Genomic DNA, 23,194 nt, shown 5'->3' with positions numbered 1-23,194 from the left:
CATCTTTTAATTCCTCTGTTGGCTAATGACATTACTATCTACCTGACTGTTCCAGAAAGACAAATCCCAGATTTATTCCTACCCCCATCACAGCTCCTTAATTAGCCTTAGTTCTGACATCTTTCCATTCACTACCTACCTGAAAAATTTGCATAGGATACCAACTGCCTCTGAAATCACAAATCCCCTTGAAAATTTATATTATATATAGTATATAGTATATAAGTATATTGTTATATAATGTGTATTATATAATACATATTATATATTGCATACATGTTTTTATATATACATATATATACGTAAAACATTTCAGTCTAAAGTATCAATCTTCTTTCTGAACTCTTCACCAATAGACATCAACCATAGTTCAAATCTAGCTACTCCTCAGGACCCACAGATCATCCTTCCCTGGACCTGAAGGTTCATATCCTTCTAAGATCCCTGCCCTAAACCTATATTTAAGCAAAACCCAAGTTTCACAATTCCATAAATAATACTAGGATGTCCCAGTACCTTTGCATATGCTGTTTCCTCTCTATATAGCATCCATCCCCTAGAATTTGTATAATAAAACCCTAACATCCTGTGAAATCTATCTCAAGCATCATTTTTTTCCAGTAGCTTTCAAGTCCTCTTGTAGTATTAGGCATTATATGTCTCCCTTTCTAGACATCTCCTCCATGCACATCCCAGGGCCTCGCACATAGCAGGCACACCAAAGGTCCCGGAGAAACAAGGATGAATCTTACAAGCAATAAAATTCAAAAAATAGGATTTCAGATCCAGATTTTTCACAAAACGTGAGTATGTGTCTCATCTCTGTCAATCTGTATTTCAGATCATTTCGATGAAATAAACGAATGGGATTACAACTTTCAGTTCTGAAATGTAATCATAAGAAGAATATTTACAGTTCAGGGGATTGAAGAATTAAAAACATGTTTTATGTTTCAGGTCCTTTGATAAACATGAAAATATGAGAAAATAAGGATCTGGAAAAATGAGTCTCAGATTAGAATGTAAAACAGAGAAATCCAGGTCCTTTGATGTAACTATGAAATATTTTTTCAGTTAAACTAATTTCTAATTTGTTGTAATTTACTCCTGTTTTCGAGGCATTGGGAAAGGAATGGGAAGAAAAACATACAAAGGTGCCCTATCCTATTTAGATCCCATAATGATGGTTTAAGAAATCAGGCATTCTGGGGTCTGGCGCGGTGGCCTAGCAGCTAAAGTCCTTGCCTTGAATGTGCCGGGATCCCACGTGGGCACAGGTTCTAATCACGGCAGCCCCACTTCCCATCCAGCTCCCTGCTTGTGGCCTGGGAAAGCAGTTGAGAAGAGCACAAAGCCTTGGGACCCTGCACCCTCATGGGAGACCCAGAAGAAGCTCCTGGCTTCAGATCAGCACAACACCAGTCGTTGCTGTCACTTGGAGAGTGCACCATCAGATTCACTCCTCTCTGTCTCTCCTCCTCTCTGTATATCTGACTTTGAAATAAAAATAAAATAAATCTTACAATGAAAATGAAATAAAGTTGAAGGAAGGAAAGAGAGAAAGAGAGAAAGAGAGAGAGAAAGAGAAAGAGAGAAAGAGAGAGAGAGAGAGAGAGAAAGAAAGAAAGAAAGAAAGAAAGAACGAAAGAACGAAAGAAAGAAAGAAAGAAAGAAAGAAAGAAAGAAAGAAAGAAAGAAAGAAAGAAAGAAAAAGAAAAGAAAAAGAAATCAGGCATTCCCAGTCCAGTGTGGTGGTATATCAGACTAATCCTCTACCCACACAAGTGCTGGTTTATGTCCCAGTTGCTCCACTTCCAATTCAGTTCCTTGATTATGGTATGGAAAACCAGTAGAGGCTCTCTCAAGTCCTTGAGCCCCTGCACCCAACTGGGAGCCCTCAAAGAAGCTCCTGGCTCCCAAATTCAGAGTGGCTCAGCTCTGACCATTACAACCATTTGGGGAGTGGACCAGTGGATGGAAGACTTTCTCTCTCTCCCTGCCTCTCCCTCTTGCTCTGTAACCCTGGCTTTCCAAATAAAATAAATAAATCTTTAAAGAAAAAAGGGTGGGTGAGGGTATGAAGTACTCAGCAGGAGAGACACAAAGCAAATGCTACAGAGAAGAGCAGAAAGGCATTGCTGATTAGGCATGAGAAAGAAGCGTTTTTTGCCAGAAGAACATCCAAAAGGAAGTCTAGAATTAGCAAATGTTCTGAAGTTCTTCACTCTGCTGTGGAAGATCCAAATCCTTTTTATCAACCCAGGCTTGGTTCAATAACGGAACCGTGACTGAGGATGAGAAGGAGGTAGCGGATTCTGCACTAAGCTGAGAAATGCCATCCAGATCTCTTTCCCATCAGAGCCCTGTACACTGATTCTTAAGGTATTTATGAGAGTTCAGACTCAGAAAGTTGTTCCTGCTACTGACTAGGTAAATATTAATGTTCTATGCAAGTTCACATAGTAGAAATATTAATGTTCTATGACCAAGTGGTAAAGTACAGCTCAAGAAGTGGCAAGTAACATTTCCCTCCTTTCTGCATGGCAACGGTGTGGATTCAGAACACCGAGGGCCCCAGAAAACAGTGTCACTTTGGAACCTCAAAAAGTCTAGTTCTACCATGAGTGTCAAAGTGCCCACCTTAAGGAAATCACACCAGTTACAGACTCAGCCTCCCGCATCCTTGAGAAAAGGTGAGGAGGATATATGCCAAAGTCCATGGGCCTGCAGACCCGCCTTGCCCAGAAGGAGAGGTTTTGGGATAGAAGATCCTGCAGTCAAAAAAGGTAAGCACAAAAACCAGAAAATCAATTGTTGTTCTCAAGCCACCTCTGGCGTGGCCTGGAGTCACATCAATAACAAAGAAATTAATGACACCAGGCCTCCCTTCTAGCAAAGAGCAAAAATGTTTAATAGTTGAGCAAAAATAAACTCATGTATAATCTTATACAATACATGTAGAATATATATATGCTTCTAAAACAACACTAACTGTATTTAAGACGACTAGAGATTATGAATATTTGTAGAAAGAAATACCCCTAAAACATACACATCAATTGTTTCCTAGGTTGATAATCTTAAAATAACTTTAATTGTTCGTTTAAAATTATTCAAATTTAATTATGTAAAATGTTTACATTGAACATGTATTACTTTTAAAATCAGGAATAGAAGGATTATTGCCAAGAGCACTCACTTGGAAGAAGGAAACTATAGAATATTTAGAAATAAAATACATTAATTTTTAAATGTTAACAAGCCAGTGCAATTAAACTTACAACCAAAGTAGCCTTATACTTGGTGCTGAAAAGATATATGTGCTATTTTAGCTAAAGTATGGCTTATTCGTGTACTCCTTCTAAAATTCTATTTATTACTTATTGATTGGCTCCAGCCCAGGAATCTGACAGCGTTTAAAAGTTTTAGTGATGGAAACAATATGCACATATGGCACAGACCAATTTTCCTCATTGATTCACTGGTTCCTTTGGAACGAAGGAATAACTCCCCACTCTAACACAGACTCTGAGGCAGTCAAAGCCTGTTGAATTATTGGCCGCACCTTCAAGTGGGTGGCACAAGAATTGCCCACCCATTTCCTAACTAGGTAAGAGGCTACCACTGGGGAACCTTTTACTTGTAGGTTCTTACCCAAAAAGGAGGGGTCAACGAACACTTAAAATCCCTAGATCCTTCCTCAAACCTTTGGTGTCTCTCCCTCTCTCCTTTCAAGAGGCACCACACCTCCCGGTTTTCTCTCTCGAGGTGCTTGCCTTTCCCTCTTTTCCCTGTTGTCCTGGTCACTTCTCAAATAAACTTCTCTGTCTGCAACCGATTCCCAGTTTATTATTTCTATATTAAGCTGAGGAAAGAACCCACCGAGCTTCTCTGGTAGTAGACTCATATTCAAATTAAGTGCTCATAAAAACAGAGATGTAAAAAAATACAATTATTCATGCAATCCCTATGTCCTGTATATTTAAACAAATTATCTGGATGTTCAAGCTTAAGAGTAAGTTTTTTTTATGTATCTGAATGTGACCAATTGAGTCATGAATCTTTTTTTTAAATCAGACACAACAGCACTCAGCACAATCTTTCAAGCACTCAATAAAAACATGAAGAGGATGAAGACAAAAACACTATAAACTGTTTTTATTCTTCATCCCACAAAAATCTCTCGAGTCTCTACCAAATGCCAGGCTTATACTTTTGCTCAGCAATACAAAGACAAAACTTGCAATTCAGTTCTCAGAAAGCAGGGCTCTGGCCATCAGTGTGGGGCCAGCATGCCAGGAGTTTGGTAGCAGGACAGACATGAGGAGCACTTGCCCAAGAGCTGTGGAGCACAGCACTAAGCAAAACTAAAAGATTGTTTCCTGGTAAGTTGCCAGAATCAAAGCCAGCTGACCAAGTAAATTATCTGCCCAATGGGGATAGAAGCTGAGAATGCTCCTACTAGGAAGCAATAAAACAAAAATCAAAGCAGACATTAGGATTTGCCTGTATAGAGAAAGCGGGATGGAGAAATTCCCTGAGGCCAAGTGTATTCTGCATAAATCTTCACAAGAGCATATTCTCAATATTAGCTACTGGGGAGGCAAATAAACACAGCCCCTGCCTTCAGGAAGATCATGGACTTGCAGAAGACACAGGTAACACTCGTTCTGCACAGGTACGTGTCAACCGCACACAGCAGCTCCCTGAGAGCTAGAAAACATGCCTCCATCAAAGGCTGAACATGTGGCGAATGGATGGATGATGATAACAAAGATTAATTAAGTCTTATAGACAAAGTATACTGTAAATAAAAGCACAGGTTTGGGGGATGCTCCAAAGATGGGAAATCATGCCATTGGGTGCTAGTCCTTGACTACCACTGAACAGTGTGTTAACTAGGACAAGTTACCCAAAGTACAAGTGTCAAGAGAAAGTGGGAGGAAATGGTTACAAAGATCTGCTTTTTCTTTTTCTTTTTTCTTTTCCTAAAATGAATGCACTTGTTCATAAGTCAGTTTGGAAAATTCTTTCTGACTTTCTTCCTGTCATTCTTCCACCTGAGATTAAAAATGTAACAGTGCTTTATAATGCCTGTGGTTTTTTTTAAAATAACTACAATAGAGGAATCAGCTTGACCAGAATTATTGAAACAAAAAGAAAACATTTAAACTCACAAGCAATATTCTCACAATATTCTCTTGTGGGTATGTAAACTTTTAACCTCTTACCTTGAGTAGAGTTTCCACATTTGCCCTATTTAATCAACCATAAAAGTCAAATATGTCATTCCTTATATTTTATCCATGAGCAGAATACTATAAATTCCAAGTAGAAAGGATTTTTTTTCAGCCTTTCCACATGCTATAGTGAGAAAGAAGCTAACACTAGTTTTTCAAAGTAATTTATGTTTTAAATTCCTGTAAGAGCAGGGAAAATAATAACATTCATTCCATTTTAAGGCTGTAGTCTCAGGGGATCCATTGGTATAGGATATGACATATTAAAGGAAAAACCATAAATCAGTTGCACTGATGCTGTTATACACTTTTGAAATCCTAGATGTCAACATGCACAGACTCTATATTTTGTTTGAACCATTGTTCTCTAAACGTTACATATTTTCAAAATGTTTAAAATTTTTATTATAAAGATATAAGACAAAGTATTTACTAAAGGACAGATGAGGAACACTTCTAATAAAAATCCACAAAATACAGGCAAAAAAATATAATTCAGATAAGGTAAAATAAATTTGTAATATATAAAACTCTAAAAGTCAACCAGATATTTTTTGACTTTCGGTTGAGAGGCCAAGGAACAAAAAGGGTTCTCTCCCTCAGATGCCTTAAATGGAACCAAAGCCAGGAACAGTGAATTCAATTCAGATCTGTCACATGGGGAACAGGAACCCATCCACCTCTGATTATCTGCACTACCAGGAATTTAGCCAGAAGCCAAAGCCAGGTATCAGCCCTAGGTGCTAGATATGGGATTCAGTGGGTGCCTTAAGGGTTAGGCCACATGCCTGCCTCCAGATCAACAAAATGTTATTGAAAGTTTCCAAGCTGGCAAAAGAAAAAGAGTGATGATCTAGTCCTTCAAATTGGTGAAAAAAAAGTTACATTACCAATTTTCAGAGGATATTATTTTTAATTTCATGCTCTATAATACAATCATCTTGAAACACCATCAGCCTTGATTAGCAAAATGATGTTTCCAGAAAAGTTAATTTTGAAAGAACAGAGGGAGGAACTGAAGGAGGAAAAAAAAGGTCCCACATCTGTGTCTGCATCTGAAGTTGCTCTGGAATATCTGATAACTTGTTAGAAAGCAATCTCTTTTGCAAGGCAGTGGATTTACATCATTCATTTTATCTCTCCAAGGAAATTCTAATTACTGTTTCTAATCATTTCTGATTGATTTGCCTTTTATTCATCCAAGGTATTCGCTGCTCTATGATGAAATAAAGTCTCCAATAAAATTCCAAAAATTTCAAAACAATTTACAAGCTCCAGATGACTAAAAGTTTTCTTATGCCCATTTGGCATTCAGGAAAAGCGTTTTAGCAAATATATTCCAAGGACCAACATATCCAACACTGACTAAAGCAAGGAATTCTTCAATAACATAGTTGAGGCAAATTAGTGTCACAGCAGTGCAAATCTGCCAGTATGTTTTAAGGTTAAAGCAGTAATCCAACATCATGAATTTCAGGAAGGCCTCTTCTCATCAGTCACTTGACATGTTAATATCTGTAGACTACCTCAGCAATCAAGTCCAGAAGTGTACATTATCTTCCATGTGCAAATTTGTGATTATTCCTATGTGTTACGTATCCTTTAATCATTTATTTATTTCTTGGAAAGAGAAAATAGGCACATCTCCTATCGACTGGTCTGTAACACCCAGTCCAGACCAAAAGCCAGGAGCCTGGACTTCAATCCAGGTCTCCCACCTGTTGCCTCCCAGGGTATGCCTTAGCAGGAAGTTGAAACTGGTAGCAAAGCCAAGACTCAAACCCAGGTACTCTGATATGGGATGGAGAATACCAAATGATATCTTAAACAGTACACTAAACACCCACCACCCCTCTTAAGTATTATTTTTTAAAAGATAGCATTTGTTGAAAGCACATGTAAATGCATCTTTTTTTTATGGAGTCAAAGAATTTCAGCCTTGAAAAGCCCCTTATAAAACAGCTTTTCCAAGGAAGTTTTTTCAGTCACAGGAAGTACATTGTAAATCCATATGTCTGTACATCATGAGAATATTTTCATAGATAATAAGTTTAAATAGCTAACAAGCATAGCTATTTAAAAATAATTAATTTTTGAGCATCAATATGGAAGCAAAGAAAATAATCACCATCATTCTTCTAAGAGTACATAACAAAGTGATCAGTAGTCAGTGATAGGCTTTAAGATTTAATTATGGGATACAACAATGAACACTTTCTCTTTTTTTTTTGAGATGTATTTATTTTTGTTGGAAAGGAAGGTCAGATTTATGGAGAAAAGGGGAGACACTGAGAAAGATCTTCCATCTGCTGGTTCACTTTCACTCCCAAATAGCCACAATGTCTGCAGCTGAGTGTATCCAAAGCCAGGAGCCAGGAGCCAGGAGCTTCTTCCTGGTCTCCCAGGCAGGTACAAGATACCAAGGCTTTAACCCATCCTCTACTGCTTTCCCAGACCATAAGCAGGGAATTGGATGGGAAGTAGAGTTACCAGGACACAAAACTGGTGCCCATATAAGATCCTGGCACTTGCAAGTCAGGATTCAACTACTGAGCCATTGCACTGGGCCAAAACACTTTCTACAAAAGAGAGAAGCTTATTCTGCCAGTTCCAGTTCCAGCTTAGCTTCTTGTTAAGCAGTTTCCGAAGAGAACATACTTTTACCAAGCAACGTTATTCTGACATGCTGCTACACGGCCAGAAATTACGGCTAATCTGTAATTCATGTTTGTCTTGGTCTCCAGAATGTCTGAGATACTCAACTGTGAGTCCTGTTGGACATAATTAGACTACTCATCCTGAAACTGAGCCACACTGAGAAAACCTGTTTGTGTCAGACACATGCTTCAGAAGATTCAGACCCTGCTTTAAAGCGCAGCATAAAGGGCACATTTAACTACATTTGTGCATCTCTTGTGAAATGGTAACTTTCCCACCATCAAACAGAGCTTCAAATCTTTAACATCTCAAATATTCCTAAGCCCAGAGCTATTTAATAAGGTAGATTTACTGCTGTCTCCAGTTGCATTCCGCTCAATCTGTGCCCCCAACTTGAATCTCCATAATTAACTCCAGAAGAAATCACCCAAGCTTCTTTATGTCTCTGCAAGCCTAAATTCAATTGGTGGAAGGCAGAAAGCAATGCACAGTTAGAGCACGAGCTATGGCATTACACGACTTGCTTTGGGGCCTTGTTATGTGACCTGGGGCAAGTAACATAATGGTTCTGCACTTGGATTTCTTCTTTAGCAAAATAGGAAGAGTGACAAGTGCTATTCAGCCAGTGCTCATAAACTTGTTCTTTCAGATTTTGGCACAGAGCAAGCGCCACATAAGTGTACCTACTACTTACCATCAGTAAGAGACTATACATTTATTATATTTTACTTTTTGAAATTAAAACATTTTCAAAATATTAGGTATTACAGAGCCATTTGCTCAAAAAATGCCTTCATCTCATGATGTTGCTCACCTTGGCACCACACATTTCCAATACACAGCCGCCAAACTATAGCAGACAATGTGCCCAGAACTCAGCTCTTCTAAATAGCCCATATGCTAGAGCCAGTTTCAAACCAATACACAAAAAAATGTTAAACCCAGTAATCTATCTTATCATATGCTGAATCTAACTGTAAGCTCACAGCATAGCTTTGTGATGAATAGACCACCATGATTAGCAACAATAACTGTAACAACAGTTCTACAAGGAGGTGTACTGAGAGGGAGATATCTATATCTATATAGTTATTTAATGCTCATAAAAATTTCCACAAGAAAAAGCTATAGAGGAACTTCTATAGGAACAAAGTCTCATTGCCTCCTCATTTTACGCAAGAGGAATTTGAGGCCCAGGGATGTTATATAACCCTCCTAGGTTCACAAAGTCAACAGGGCAGTACATTCACAACTGAAAACCAAGCTCTTTGGATCCAAACCTCACGCTCCATTGCCTCCATACTGGAAGGGTATTAAGACATCTCTGCCATCCCTGAAGCAACCACTGTGATTACAAGAGATTTGATGTGATCACAGGGTCTGAGTATATGCTCTCCCAATTGAGTAAGAGTAAAAATAAACTCCACACAAACCACATGGACTGGAAATGCTGTAACCATCATGCCTGGATTCAAGGACAGCTAAGTATAAGCCAAGCAAAGAATAAAAGTGAAATAACGGCTCAGGGATGCCTCAGCTCCATCCCTGCTTTGTGACTCACAGAGACACAGGCTGAAGGCAAGAAGTTTTGACAGCTAGAACAGGCTGGGCTGTCTTACCAGCAGAGGAGCATGGAGCAGTGCTCATGTTACCAGCACACTATAACCACATAAACCATTGTAGCAGGCAGTGATTCTGCCATATCAGATCTAATGGCCTTGACTGTACTGCCATTGGGCCATTTACCCACAACTCTATTTTAGAGTCTTTGTAGATATTTTCCCATTGTATACATCCTTGCTTCTCAAAGGAAACTGGATAGTGGTACTAGAAGAAGAGTAAATACATGAAGAACAAGCCAAGAAATGTGAAAACTGCAGGAAGCAGATGTGATGACAACAGACACATACAGTGTAACTATAGATGACTGCAGTTGCCCTGGTTAACACATGCACAGAACAGACCCAGGGAAGCTGGTGAGTACCGTGATCATCCAGCTGGAGCATGGCAGGCTACCTATCCCATCTGACTTCCACTATAACTCTCTGCTCCACAAAACTTTAGGTTTGCCTGGACTGAAAGGTTTAACAGGCACACACCCATCTGTGCAAAAACTGAAAAGTCTTGTGCAAACTAGGATGAATTGGTCACGTGGGTGTTTATCTCCATATAATTATTCCATCGTTACTGCTTTTCTTTTTTTCACAGATTTCACTTTTCTACACACACACACACACACACACACACACAGTGGTTTTAACCACAGAACCTGTAGTTCTGTGACTCGATTATTTATTATTATTTAAGACTTAGAGAGACAGATACAGAGAAAAACAGAGGGAGAGGGAGAGACAGAGAGGGACAGCAGAGAGAGGACAAAAAAAATCACACACCCTGATTCACTAAAATGCCTGCAGTGGCTGGGGCTGCACAAGGCAGAATAGAACCTGTAAAATCCATCCAGATTTCCATGTGGGTGGCAGGAATCCAGTTACTTCAGCCATCACCTACTGCCTCCCTATGGTACAGAAATAGGACACTGAAATGCAGAGCAGAGTTGGTACTTGCCACCAAGTACTTCAATTTGGCATGCAGGTGTCTTAACTGGCATCTGAACTACAGTCCAAATACCTAATTCCTGTGGCTCAATTTATTAAAGGTCATGTGGGATCTAAGATTCATAATTACTTTCAGCAAATTTTAAAAGGGAAGTATTAAGGAAAAACAACCCAATAAACTTGGTGATACTTAAAATGCAATGTCTGACAAGCTGGAGAGCAAGGATCTTTCTTATAAAGCTATTCACCAGTCACTTTTCAAATCATGCAAAATAAAGCTAGAATGGCCTTCTTGAGACACATCTTAAATTATTCAAAACCATCCGGACAGACGGGGAGAGAAAGGGGTCAGAGAGAGAGAGACAGAGACAGAGTTGATTCAGGGGCCCAGCACAGTTGCCTAGTGGTTAAATCCTCACATTGCGTGCACTGGGATCCCATCTGGGCACCAACTCATGTCCCAGTTGCTCTGCTTCCCATCCAATTCCCTGCTTGAGGGCGTGAGAAGGCACTAAAAGATGGCCCAAAACCTTGGGACCCTGCACCCATGTGGGAGACCCAGAAGAAGCTCCTGGTTCCTGGCTTTGGATAGGCTTAGTTTTAGTCATTGCAGCCACTTGGAAGTGAATGAGCAGATGGATGACCTTTCTCTCTGTCTCTCCTTTCTGCAAATCTACCTTTCCAATAAACAAAATGAAAGTAGACTCAGAAACTGATTCTAGCAGAAATGGTTTACTGCTTGGCTCACCCAGGAATAAGAAAGCTGAGTCGCTATCTCTCACAAGAAGCACTCAAGACCTGACAGTTTTCAGGGTAAGGGTCTCCACATATTGCAAGTGCCACAGCTGCCAAGGCAAGAGATTTCCCTGGGTTAGCAAGGAACTAAACACTTGACTCTAACTAGCCTGAGCCGTAAGAAAATGCAGTACCCCAAAGTAGAGATGCAGAGGTAGCACAAGGTCTGTATCCGATGTCAGAGGTTCACACGGCAGAGCTGGCATTGTGGGACAGGAGGTAAAGATGTGGCCTGTGGCACTAGCATCCCATAACTGCTCTGGTTTGAGCACTGGTTTCTCCACTTCTGATCTAGCTCCCTACTAATGTGCATGGGAAAGCAGCACAAGAAGGCTCAAGCCCTAGCACCCACATGGGAGACACCAAGGAAGCTCCTGGTTTCGGCCTGGCTCTACCATGGATCTTGCAAACATTTGGATAGTAAGCCAATGGATAGAAGGTCTCTCTCCATCTTTTTCTCTTTCAAATAAATAAATAAAATCTTTTTTTCAAAAAAGTTCACAAGGGCCACATTATGGCTTCAAGAGACACCAGGCACTTTTGCCCTCATGGATCCTTTAAAAAAAAAATTTGTTTATGACTAAGTTGATATAAAAAACACAATCCAGGCACGGTGATAAGTTTTTCCCTCTAATTTTAAGAGAAATGTAGAACATCACAGAGTGGCCACTCGAAGTGTCCTGAACCCTAGAACAAGTGGACATTCACATCCTTTCCATTTGCTGGCCAAGCACAACATGTCTGTGACCTGGAGCTACCTCTGAGCTGTACTATGACTGTCAGTGGCAAGTGGGAGCAATAGACTCAATCATTCCTCATGCACTGCCAACCTGGAACATCTTCATCCTACCATAGCAAAAAATACATAAATAAAAATAACCCTTATCCTGTTCATGTTGATTAGTTCTACTTGGGGCAACTGCCCACCTTTGAAGCAATAACCTTAGAATATCACTGCCAATTGTATTACATTTAGATTAGTCAGGACATACTTCAATATTAGGAATAGCAAAGTTACTTTAGGAGGAGAAATGGGCAATTAACCCCTGGAACAATATATTCTAATATCTAAAAATAATCACTTCCATGTATTAGATACTTGCCATGAGTTTCAATCCATCCTCACCAAGACTTTCAGAACTGGAGTTCACTACTCCTTCCATTTCACAGAAGTGGGAATTGACAGCTTAAATGAATTGTCCAAGATAAATTTCTTAAGCAGGATGAAAAACAACAAAATAAAGTATAAACATAACAAACTGAACTTTAGCAACATTTTAAAATATTTTCTCTCAAAATATACAACTAACAAATTGAAAAGGCAAACAGAGCCTGAGAAAAACTAATAACATATATTTGACAAAGGACTTCAAGACAGACTTTAAAAATCTCATAATAACCAAAAGAAGAAAATGAATAAGTTTTGAATGGGTTCTTCAAAAATGGAAACATATTGCTGCACAATAAACACAAAAAATAGCTTAAGATAATCGTATGTCAAAGAAATGTAAAATAAAATCACAAGAAGATACCATATAACCCAGCAGAATGGCTAATGTTACCCCGGGTGTTGGCAACAACATTGAGCAAAGGCAATCTTCACATATCAATGATGTATATGCAAAATGCTACACTGACTTTGGATAACAACTGGGCACTTTCCTGAAAATTTTAACATATTCTTGCCATAATGATTTAGCCATTTTATTTCTAAGCATTTACCCAAAAGGAAACACATGTCCACAGAAATATGCTCTTGCGAACATGCAAAACAGCTTTATTCATAAACAAGCCAGAAATTAATCAACACGTGAACAGAAAAACTCAGAAGCTAGCCACACCACAGAACACTGCAGAGTACTAGAAAATAAAGAATTGCTGATACACGGAACAACAAGGATTCAACTCAGCAATAGCCTGAGTGAAGAAAGCCAGGCATGAACGAGGGCAAACCCTGCACTGCTGTGCACAAGAACTTCTGCTGGAGAAAGGCTGCTGGGAAACCAGGGTGCAGGCAGGACACAGACGAAGAAACTACTGTAATGAGCCAGGTGACAAATGCTGATGCCTAGTGGGTTAACAAAGATGATGAGCTTTGGTCCTGCTTTGTATATATATCAAAAGTAGAGTCAACAGAATTTCTTGAAAGACTCAGTTTAGGACATGTAAGCATAGAAGAAATTAAAAAACAGTCCACAGTCTTAGACCTGAGCAAGTGGCACAACAAAGTTGCTATGAATTGAGATGGAGAAGCAGGTGGGTGTTAGTAAGTTGAGGGAAAGATCAGCAGATCTCTCCCTTTAGAAATATCCAGATGATGTCTCAATGAAGACAAGAAGCTGGGAATTGTATGTACAAGAAAAGATCTAGAGCAGAGGCAGCAATTTGAGAGTTTTTACTTCATTTTCTGAGGAAGGGACTCAAGACAGGTAGAGTTCAAATGAAATAGAAGAAAACATCTGAGTAGATTTTTAAAAAACTATACCAAAAGCAAAAAGCAAAACTCCTTATTTTAAAAATTTACATGGTTTCTTTACATAGTTGAAAAGGATACATGGCCATGCAGGTCTCCGATTAGGGTAAGGAGGGTCCAGGTATGCAGGTAGGTGGGTGAAGCAAATGCTTTAATTTTTTTTTCCCTCCTGTGTCCACAGTGTGGATAAGAGGAGGGTGTCACTCCTTACTGTCAAACTACATCAGAACTCTGGGATGGTGGACAGTCATTTGATGACGAGTTAGAGATACTGATGTAGGGAAGGGTGTTCCAAGAGTGTTACTTGAGTGGTTTGGGTAGGTCTGAGACATCATCAGCTTCATGGCACCAGGATTAAGAAAATCTGTCCAAGGTCTATGGGCTGCCAAGGTCCATCTTAGTGCATTCACAGACCAGGAATATGTTTCAAAGTTTGGCCAGGAGAGTAGTTCAACCTGTTCTGCTTTTCATCCTTTGACAGTGGATGTTCCCTGTTGGTTTACAGGAGCTGGCTCTTCTGCCCCCAGGCATGCTGTCCACTGTACAGGCATCAACAACTGAGGAGGCCCAGTCCCAACATATGCACTCCAAGTTTGGACTAAGCATCCTGTGATTTTCCCTGTGGCCAAAGTCTGAGTCCAGCAGTCTAGCTGGGCAATCCTCCAAGAAACCTTGCCTGGGTGACCTCAGAAGTGATTCTTATGTGTGTAGCCAGTGCAGGGTCAGATGCAGTCTGTCAACTGTACCAACCAATGTACATACTGGTGAATGCAGCTGCCTGGTCAGTTCTACCTCAGCCACATCTCTCACTTGAACTGATGGGTAGTGTAGCCTAGCCCAGCCCAGACTGCCACAGGCCCAACTTTATGCACACCAGATGATGTCACAGCCTAAGCAGGATGATCCTCCAAAATCCCCACCAGGCCCACCCCCAGCCCGTTTTCATACGTGCCAGCTTATGCTGCAGCCAGGCCTGCTCTTGTGCACACCCACAGGTGCTACAGCTTAGCTCAGTCAGGCCAATCCTCAGACCAGGTCTACATGCATGCCAACAGGTGCTACCATCTTAACCAACTTGGCTTGCCCTCAGCCCTGACTCATGCTCACCAGTAGAAGCTGCGGCCCAGCAAGAGAGTGCCCAAAGTTCTCTTACCAGGCCTGCTCCCAGCCCCAGATCTTGTACCTGCCAAAGGTAACTGTGATTCTGCCTGACATGACTTTCACTCAGTGCCAGCACTTGCCCAAGCTGTGGCCTAGCCTGGCCAGTCTGCATGCATTCTGGCTCTCCTGTGCACCAGTGGGTGGGGCAGTCCAGCCTACCCTGGCCCACTCTCAGACCAGCCTGCTCCTAGTCCCAGTTCTCATAGTCACCACTGGAAGCAGCAGCCCAACAAGGAACTCCCTGAAACTTCCCTACCAAGCCTGCTCCCAAATCTCAGTCCCATGCACATTCCAGTAGGAAGTGCAGCCCAGTCTAAAATGGCCCATCTCCAGTCTTGGCATTTGCCAGCAAATGCTATAGACTGGCTCAGCCCAGCCAACCGCTAGGTTGCAGGTGCAGCACCCTAGCCCAGCCTAGCCCATCCCCAGCCCTCATGTGAAACAGCAAGTGTTGCAGTCCAAAAAATCCTGGCCTGCACTCCATCTTGGCTCTAGCTCATGCCCGTTTATGCTGTGTAGTGGCCTAACGCAGCTGGCTGCTAGATCTGGCTCATACATATGCAGATGGGTGCTAAAGCCCAGCATAGTCTGGCCTGCTTTCAGCCCTGGCTCTCATGCTCATCAGCGGGAGCTGCAATCTAGCTTGGGAGTTCCCCTTCCAGGTCTGCTGCCAACCCTGAATTTTGCATGTGCTAGAGGGTTCTGTGGCTCAGCCTGACATGGCCTGCCCCAGCACTGGCACTTACCATGAAGTTCTGTGGTCTTGGCCAACTAGCCTGCACCCATTCATCTCTCACAAGTAGGTGCTACAGCCTAGCCCAGCTTGGCCAACCCCAGACACAGCTCTCACGTGAACCATGAGAGGTTCTATAGCCTAGCCAAACCTATACCACATCCATTCTGGCTCTTGTGAGTGCCAGTGGGTGCTTGGACCTAGTATGGCTCACCCTCAAAACCAGTCCATATATATGCTGATGGGTGTTGCAGCCTAGACTGGTCCACGCCCAGCTCTGGCACTCACATTCACCAGTGGAAGCTGCAGTCTATCAGGGATAGGGAGCCTAACAGGGGGATCCCGAGTGTCTCAACTAGGCCCATTCCCAGATGTTGTACATGCTGGCATGTGTTCAACCCAGCCTGGCATTTCCTAGCCACAGTCTCAGCTCTTGCTGGCAGGTGTTACAGCCTAGCCTAGCAAGGCATAGCCCATATCCTGTCCTGGCTCAGGAGCATGCCAAAGGTTACTATGGCCTGGCCTAGTCTGGTCTGGCCCCAGACCCAACCCACACAAATGCTTATGGGTGTTGCAGCCTTGCCCATTCTGGTCTACTCCCAGCTCTGGCTCTTGAACTCACCAGTGAAAGCTACAACCTAGCAAAGAAGTTCCCCAAGTTCCCCTACCAGCTTTACTCCCAGCCCCAGATCTCACATGTGCCAGCAGGTGCCATGGGCCTGCTTGGTATGGTTTGCCCTTAGTCCCAGACTTTGTTTGTGTTGGTAGGTGCTGCAGCCTGGCCCAGCTGGGCTTCCTCACAGCCCTGCTCCCAGGAGTATCAGGTGAGTTCTACTGTCCAGCCTAGACAGCAGCTCTCACCTGACCATCACCACCCTATGGTCTCTACCATTGCCCCATCTGGTCAATACTTCCGTCTATCACTTCTGCGCAGAAGTCAAGTCCTTCATTTGTTCAGTGTATAGCTCATTTCAGTCATGAAATTAAATATGAAAGGTTAAAAACAGGCCCTGAGACGTGGCCTAGCGGCTAAAGTCCTCGCCTTGAACACGCCGGGATCCCATATGGGCGCTGGTTCTAATCCCGGCAGCTCCACTTCCCATCCAGCTTCCTGCTTGTGGCCTGGGAAAGCATTCGAGGACGACGCAGCACCGGCCGTTGCGGCTCACTTGGGGAGTGAATCATCGGACGGAAGACCTTCCTCTCTGTCTCTCCTCCTCTCTGTATATCTGACTTTGTAATAAAAAATAAACAAATCTTTAAAAAAAAAAAGTTAAAAACGCATAGAGAGTGAGAACTGTTTCTTCACCTGATCTTACCCAAAAGGCTGGGAATCAAGAGGAATTAAGTCTTAAGATAACCATACTTCTCTCCCCACCCCCACATACCAGGAAAATGGAATTTAAAAATATGTTGAGTGCAAAAACATTTGAAATCCATACATAGCTTTTTTTCATGCTATGCATTTCCATGAATTTCCTGAAGTATTCTTGTCATTGGTTGTTCACTTCTCAAAAGACACAGCTACTTTAAAGCAAACTATTACTCTAACTTTCCAGTGAGAGTCTTTGGGTATAATCATACTCTGTGTGGTATGCATTGATGAAGTCACAAAAAACATGTAGTATGTAGTACTTTTTTTTTTCATCTCCAGATTCGTGAAATTCTACCATGACTGTGAAAGGCCAAAGTGAAATGACCAACTTTGAATAAGCACTGTTATTTACTCTGGCAAGTGAGCCAGGAGAGAAAGGGAAAGATGTAGATGACAAAAAGGGACACACACACAGACACAAGAACTCTGAACAAAAAACCCCTACCTCACAATTTGATTAGTATGAGTTCTACTTGGCCCATTCCCAATACTTTATACTTAGTAGTATACAATAGTATTTGCTGAATGAATGCATGCTTGCTCATTTTTCTCCATCTGAAAAAGGAGACACCCCTCAAAATAAAAATCTGAAAGATACAGCAACAGGACTAATCTCATGAATGGGCTTCATTTACTCTCCTAGGATCACTTAAAAAAGTTAAGCAATTTCTGGGTACTTCAGAAGCCCTCTAGAAGTTTCCCCTCCCCGGGATTTCAGGGATGGTCCCGGAGGCTGGGAGCATCACGAAGACTCCCTGGTTGGCCTTAGGGTCCCTAGGAGTGTGGGAAGCGAGGGGCTGGAGGGGCAGGCAGGCCGGATCAGCGCCAAGGAGGCCCTGGCGCAGGGGGTGCGGACCCAGCGGCGCGCCCGGCTCTCAGCGCTTGACTCAGCGGTTGCGCCTCCCTCCGTTCTCTCCCCCGCCCCCCTTCACCCTCCCACGTTCCCTCCCTTTCTCCTCCTCCTCCTCCTGCCTCGGCGAACGCTGCCAGACCTCGCCAGTTCAGACCCACGGGGCTGCCCTCCCCTGCGCACTCCCCTCGCTGCCCGGGCCGGAGCGCAGCGCGGCCGCGCAGGTAGGAGCCCCGGACCCCAGTATTCACCCTGGGCGCACCCAGTGCCCGCCGGGACCGCGCACCACGGAGTGAGAAGGGGAGACCTAAGGGGTGCAAGAGCTCCCTCCACGCACACACCGAGCGCTGCCCCAGCTTGCACAGGGTCCCCTGGTAGAGAGGGTGGTGGAGGTGCGCGGCTTGGAATGTAGTCTGTCCAGCAGGACCCAGTCCTCGGTTGACATCTGTCGGGATGGGCAAGTGTGTGTGCCCCGACGGCAAGCCAGCAAGGCTTTGCCCCAAACGTGGTTTGGAAGGCTCCAGGGAATCACTGTGCAAGATCGCAGCCACACCTGGATTCCACAGGAGCTGGTTGGAAGCTGCGGCGCCAAGCAGCCGAGGCGCTGCTGGCTGGTCACTGCTCAAAGGGGGATCTTATTTCCCTGCGGGTGGTCGAGGCAGCAGCCCGGGACTGGTGCTTTGGGCTCGAGGCACCCCTGGTGGTGGATACCCCGGGTCCTTGAATTAAAACACGAGGGGAGGCTGCTCTTTCACACCACCCGAGGTTTTTAAGCAAACTGTGTAGAGAATGGAGTGGAAATGCCGGGGTCGGGACGGGGACGGAGGGAGGGGGTCGTGATGAGAGAAGCAGCGGTAGCATTTTCTCTCAGAACATAATAATAGCGATCAATTAAAAGTTTGAGGCCAAGGTCATTCTTACTGGTTCGCAGAAATGCTTGCTAACTTGGTGAGGAACTGAGCTCCCTGGAGGTGTTAATAGAGGAAAAGCTTTAAGCATCCAGGGAAATTCCTGCCCCACCTCTAGCTCTGGAGGGAAAAAGAAATACGGTTGCTTTGAGATTGATTGTCGTATTTTTCCCCCTTCATCCCTGTTTCTGGGTCTGCTAGGTAGAGGCAGTAGAAAATCACGCTGAATATCCTTTGTATATAATTGCGAACTCAAAAGCTCGTGGGAAAATGCAATTCAAAGATAAATTTATTTTGGTGCAGAAAACGTGGGGTCCATACAGTTGCTTGTTTGTTTTCATAATGCATGTTTTCCAAGCACATTTTGGAGAGCCCTCATAAAGAGAGAGAGAAAAATAAAATGTAATTCCGTAATCGTGGGTCGTGAGCACCTTGTTTGGGGGGTTGTGGGGGAGGTTGGAAAGGGGGAGGGGAGATGAGAAGGCTGTTTAGAAGTTGGGTGCGGTGGAGCCTCAGCTCCCTCCCTCCACCTCCAAACCTTCCAGCCTCTGCCTGTTGATTCGCTGCCAAAGTTTTCTTTCCCCTGCAGCCAGCACTAAACATCCGTTTGTCCTGTTTTCTTTAAGATTCACAATGTTGAAAGCCTTTTTTCTAACTATGCTGACTTTGGCGTTGGTCAAGTCACAGGACACAGAAGAAACCATCACTTACACGGTAAGGGATGAGGGAATTGGGGATCAGTGCAGTGATGATGCTGCATTTTAAGACCCAGAAAGAGGTAGCCCATCCCTATTGTTGTCCGCGGGCTGTACAATGTGAAGGGTGATAAATGAAACAGAACTTCACCACAGTTCACATTTAAGATTTGTTGGAAATTGCTCCTGGTCCTTTCACAAATTCATGTGGGCCACCACCTGAGGTGAGGACCCAAACATCATTTGTGCAAGGCCAAAAAAGAGAACCCCTTTAAATTAGAACCAAAGTGAGCTACATGTGTGCAACATAGTCAGTAAATTAATGGGGTTAAGAAACCCAAATGCCTGAATACCTGCCTATTCATGCATACAGGTAAAAACCTACACACTCAAGTCAAATAAGAACGCCAAGCCCATTTGTGGTTGTGACATATAGTGTCTTGTAAGTGATCTTTACTGCATTCCAAAGCCTATAGATAGGTTTAGCGTTTAATAAACTCATCCACATGCCCTTTAGATATGATTTGTGTCACCTGTACCAGGTGCAACATTTGCTAAAAATGGTTTTTAAATGCTGTTTGCGCAACTTAGTTTTGTACAATCTAAACAGTATCTCTGATGTTTCCAACTAACAATTAACTGCATGAAAACAATTAATGTTTAATAAGAAATTGAAAATATCAGTTAGTTCCTCCCACTGCCAGGAGTAGATGCAGAGAGGCCAGCATAAGGCAGACGTGTATCATTTCTTTGTGAGTTTGCTTGCACCTCTTCTTTGTGTTTTCCTGTCTTTAAACAGTGCTGTGAGGCAAATGACATTTGTCCTGGATTGAGATATGAAAAACACATTTTTCTGTTTGCTCCTAAATTAAAATTAAGTAATCCTACTCAAAAGAATGTGAAAAATTTTGAAAATAAAACTCTAGAAAGTGAGCTAATGTCAATTACTGATAATAAACATTATCTCACTTTGTGTTAACATGTTATCCCTAGAATGTGAGCATTCACTTGGCAAATACTCTTTTCTGTTTTTTAGATCAACTATAAATAAAATATTTTAATATAAATGTTTGCTAGCTTGATGTTAAATGCAGTTGCCTCCCTTACTAAAAATAAATAAAGCAAGAAAAATGAATGCATATGCTGTTAATCTTCAAATAAAAATGTTTTACTACTCTGGCTAAATTTAATACCTTCATTGCTCACTTTTATACTCTTATCAAATGAAATATTTTATTGCTTTTATAGTTATTTATTGTATACATCTTTCCTTTTGCTAATCACCAAAGTCTTATTTTTAGCAGAGAAAGTTCTCTGTGGATTAAACATTACAGTTTTAGGAGCACTAACTAGGATTTGTTAATATTGTCATGAACCCTTTGGTTCTAAAATTAGGTCTATCTTCTTCTGAATTGTATCCATCTAATAGTTTGTGATTGAAGCACAGGATATAGCCAGTCTTGAGTTATTCCACTGTGGAGACATTACCTCCTTGTAGTTTTTGAGTGAAGTGTGAGGTAAGTGGTATCATCCTCCTGCTGATAGAACTGTGGATCATAGAGTGCCTAGATGGCCAGCGAGTGGTGAAGCTAAATTTCGTCTAGGCTTATTTAATGGTAGACCCATATTAAAGGTACTGGAACCAAATACCTACAACAAACCACAAGCCTTCTCCATATTTTACCAATCCAAAGAGTGGCCTGGCAACTGCAAGAGAGCCTCCTGACCCCTTCCATACTGAAGATGTATAAGCAAGTTCTATCACTGCCAGAAGAATTTAGGTTGGTTTGTCTCCTAAAACAACTCAGTCTGAAAGGAGTTTATTCTAAGAAGAAAGACACTGTTGAGACCTACAAAGTTGCTAAACTGGCGCTAATGAGACTGTTACACAAATTATGTTAGTTGCTAACAAGGAGGAGACTGGTGTTAGTGCTAGCCACGGGGGAGCTAGCTGATTCCTGAGTGTTTATGACCTTCTTTTGATATGGAAGGACTGAAGTAGCACCTAAGTCACCTGGTGTGGCATCAATAAAGGCTGGAGATGAAAACACCCAAAACAGGGCCAGGACACAGTAAGGTCAAGTCTGCTAGACTGGTAGTGGAGAGAACCTGGAAGGCAGCTAGAGATAGGATAATAATGAGAGGTGAAAAATCTGCAGGTCACTAGAAGCCCCTCAGAGATAGAAAACAAGAAAGATGGTGGAGGAGGCAGTGTGCACAATAAAGAGACACCAAGCTCTGCCCACTCAGGAACCCAGAAGAGCTTGTACCAATATGCCATATGTGGAAACTGGCACACAGCAGCAGTTTAGAGGAACATCAATGGGGAAGTCAGGAGGTGTTAAGAGAGGTAACCCTGAGTTCTAAGAAACATGGTTGCATCTTGGATATGTTTGGGAGATTGAGAGGAGCCAGTCCGGAGAGTAACTGTGAGCTTAGCTTTCATTTTAGGAAAGTCAAATAGCAGTAAAAATCTCTCAGTTGACCTCTGCATCCATTCAGATACTTCTACAATGTGTTTGCCAAGTATCGGGTGTGTCCCTAGCAAATCTCAGTCCTGTTACAACATACATTTGTTGGCTCCACTTTTGCACAGTCCTTCCTGAAGCATCTTCCTCACGGTGACTCTCAAATGAGCATCCAATCAAATTGTTTCCTGAGACTAAAAATTCTCAAGGTGGAGCCCATAGAAAACCTGTGTGGATCTGTTGTGGGATGCTTAGACCCTACCCTACACTTTGTGGGATCAGACTCTTGAGGGAGCCCATCAATATTGCATTTTTATAATAGGCATTCCAGATGATACTTGGGCATAAAGCTAAAGAATCGCTGATCTTCAGGGTGAAATCTGGTTCTTCCTTGTGCCAAAGAGAGGTTTCGCAGACTTGGCCCAGTCTCTCTAACCTCACCCTTACCCTGAACTACCTGCAGCTCCTTCTGTCTTCAACAATGTTTGCATTTACTCCTAATGGTCCCTCTTCCTTGAATTCCCATATATCCCTGAAAAATTCCTGCTGTTCTTGGAAAACCTAATCCTCTGACCACCTCCTTGCTGCCCTGTCACACCCATCTACCCATCACCCAGTCCCCAGCTGTGTCCCCCACTACTTCCTCACACACACTTGTGTGACTCCATGTGAGAGCTTGCTCCAACTTGTCTACCCATCTGTCTTCCCCTCTGCCCTGGTGGGGTTCTTGAGAAAGTGGCCAAACTCATGACCACCTTTGCATTCCCAGAGCCTAGGATAACGCCTACAGTGAGAATGTGCCTGTGAGATGGTTTATGCAGTGAGTGAACCAGTGAGGCTCTATAGGAACTGAGGCTAGGAGGAAGGGCAGGTGTGAGTGGTAGGTGGGAAAGGGAAGAAAGGTTGAATGTTTGAATGGCTTAGTAGTTAAGGACTGATGAAAAGGGACTCGGCTTATTCATTTATTTTTAAGTAAAATGTACAATATAGAAAAATGGGGCAAATAATATTTTTTAAAGAACAGTTAGATTAAGAAAGATCAGTCTGAATATGGAACGACAAGAATTCTAACAAGATGGTGATGAGCAATTAACCCAAGAGAAGAGTAGAGGCAGCTGATGATTAAGACAGGACCCTCAGAGCTGCCAAATCTTGGCCTTGAAGAAGGGTCTATGACTAAGCTAGAGAATGTGAAACTGCCCATCTCATCATAATCTTTGGACTCCAGCACAAGGGCATTCTCTATAAGGATGGAACTTCTCAGGGAGGAGACAAACAAA

The 23,194-nt window shown here is 42.5% G+C and overlaps 1 protein-coding gene across 1 annotated transcript in view; it reads left to right on the top strand.

The window, feature by feature from the left end:
- The first annotated feature begins 17,920 nt into the window (after nt 1-17,920).
- Nucleotides 17,921-23,194, top strand: part of EFEMP1 (EGF containing fibulin extracellular matrix protein 1) — a 54,169-nt gene continuing 48,895 nt past the window's right edge. The window contains exons 1-2 of the mRNA XM_004580126.3: nt 17,921-18,067; nt 19,378-19,465. Coding sequence (XP_004580183.1) covers nt 19,385-19,465 — 81 coding nt within the window. The 5' untranslated portion in view covers nt 17,921-18,067; nt 19,378-19,384. The remainder of the gene's footprint in view (nt 18,068-19,377; nt 19,466-23,194) is intronic.

The sequence above is a fragment of the Ochotona princeps genome, chromosome 8 (assembly GCF_030435755.1).
Source record: "Ochotona princeps isolate mOchPri1 chromosome 8, mOchPri1.hap1, whole genome shotgun sequence".
Classification (NCBI taxonomy): domain Eukaryota; kingdom Metazoa; phylum Chordata; class Mammalia; order Lagomorpha; family Ochotonidae; genus Ochotona; species Ochotona princeps.
The sequence above is the reverse complement of the archived record's forward strand: the minus strand, read 5'-3'. Positions and strand labels throughout refer to the sequence as shown.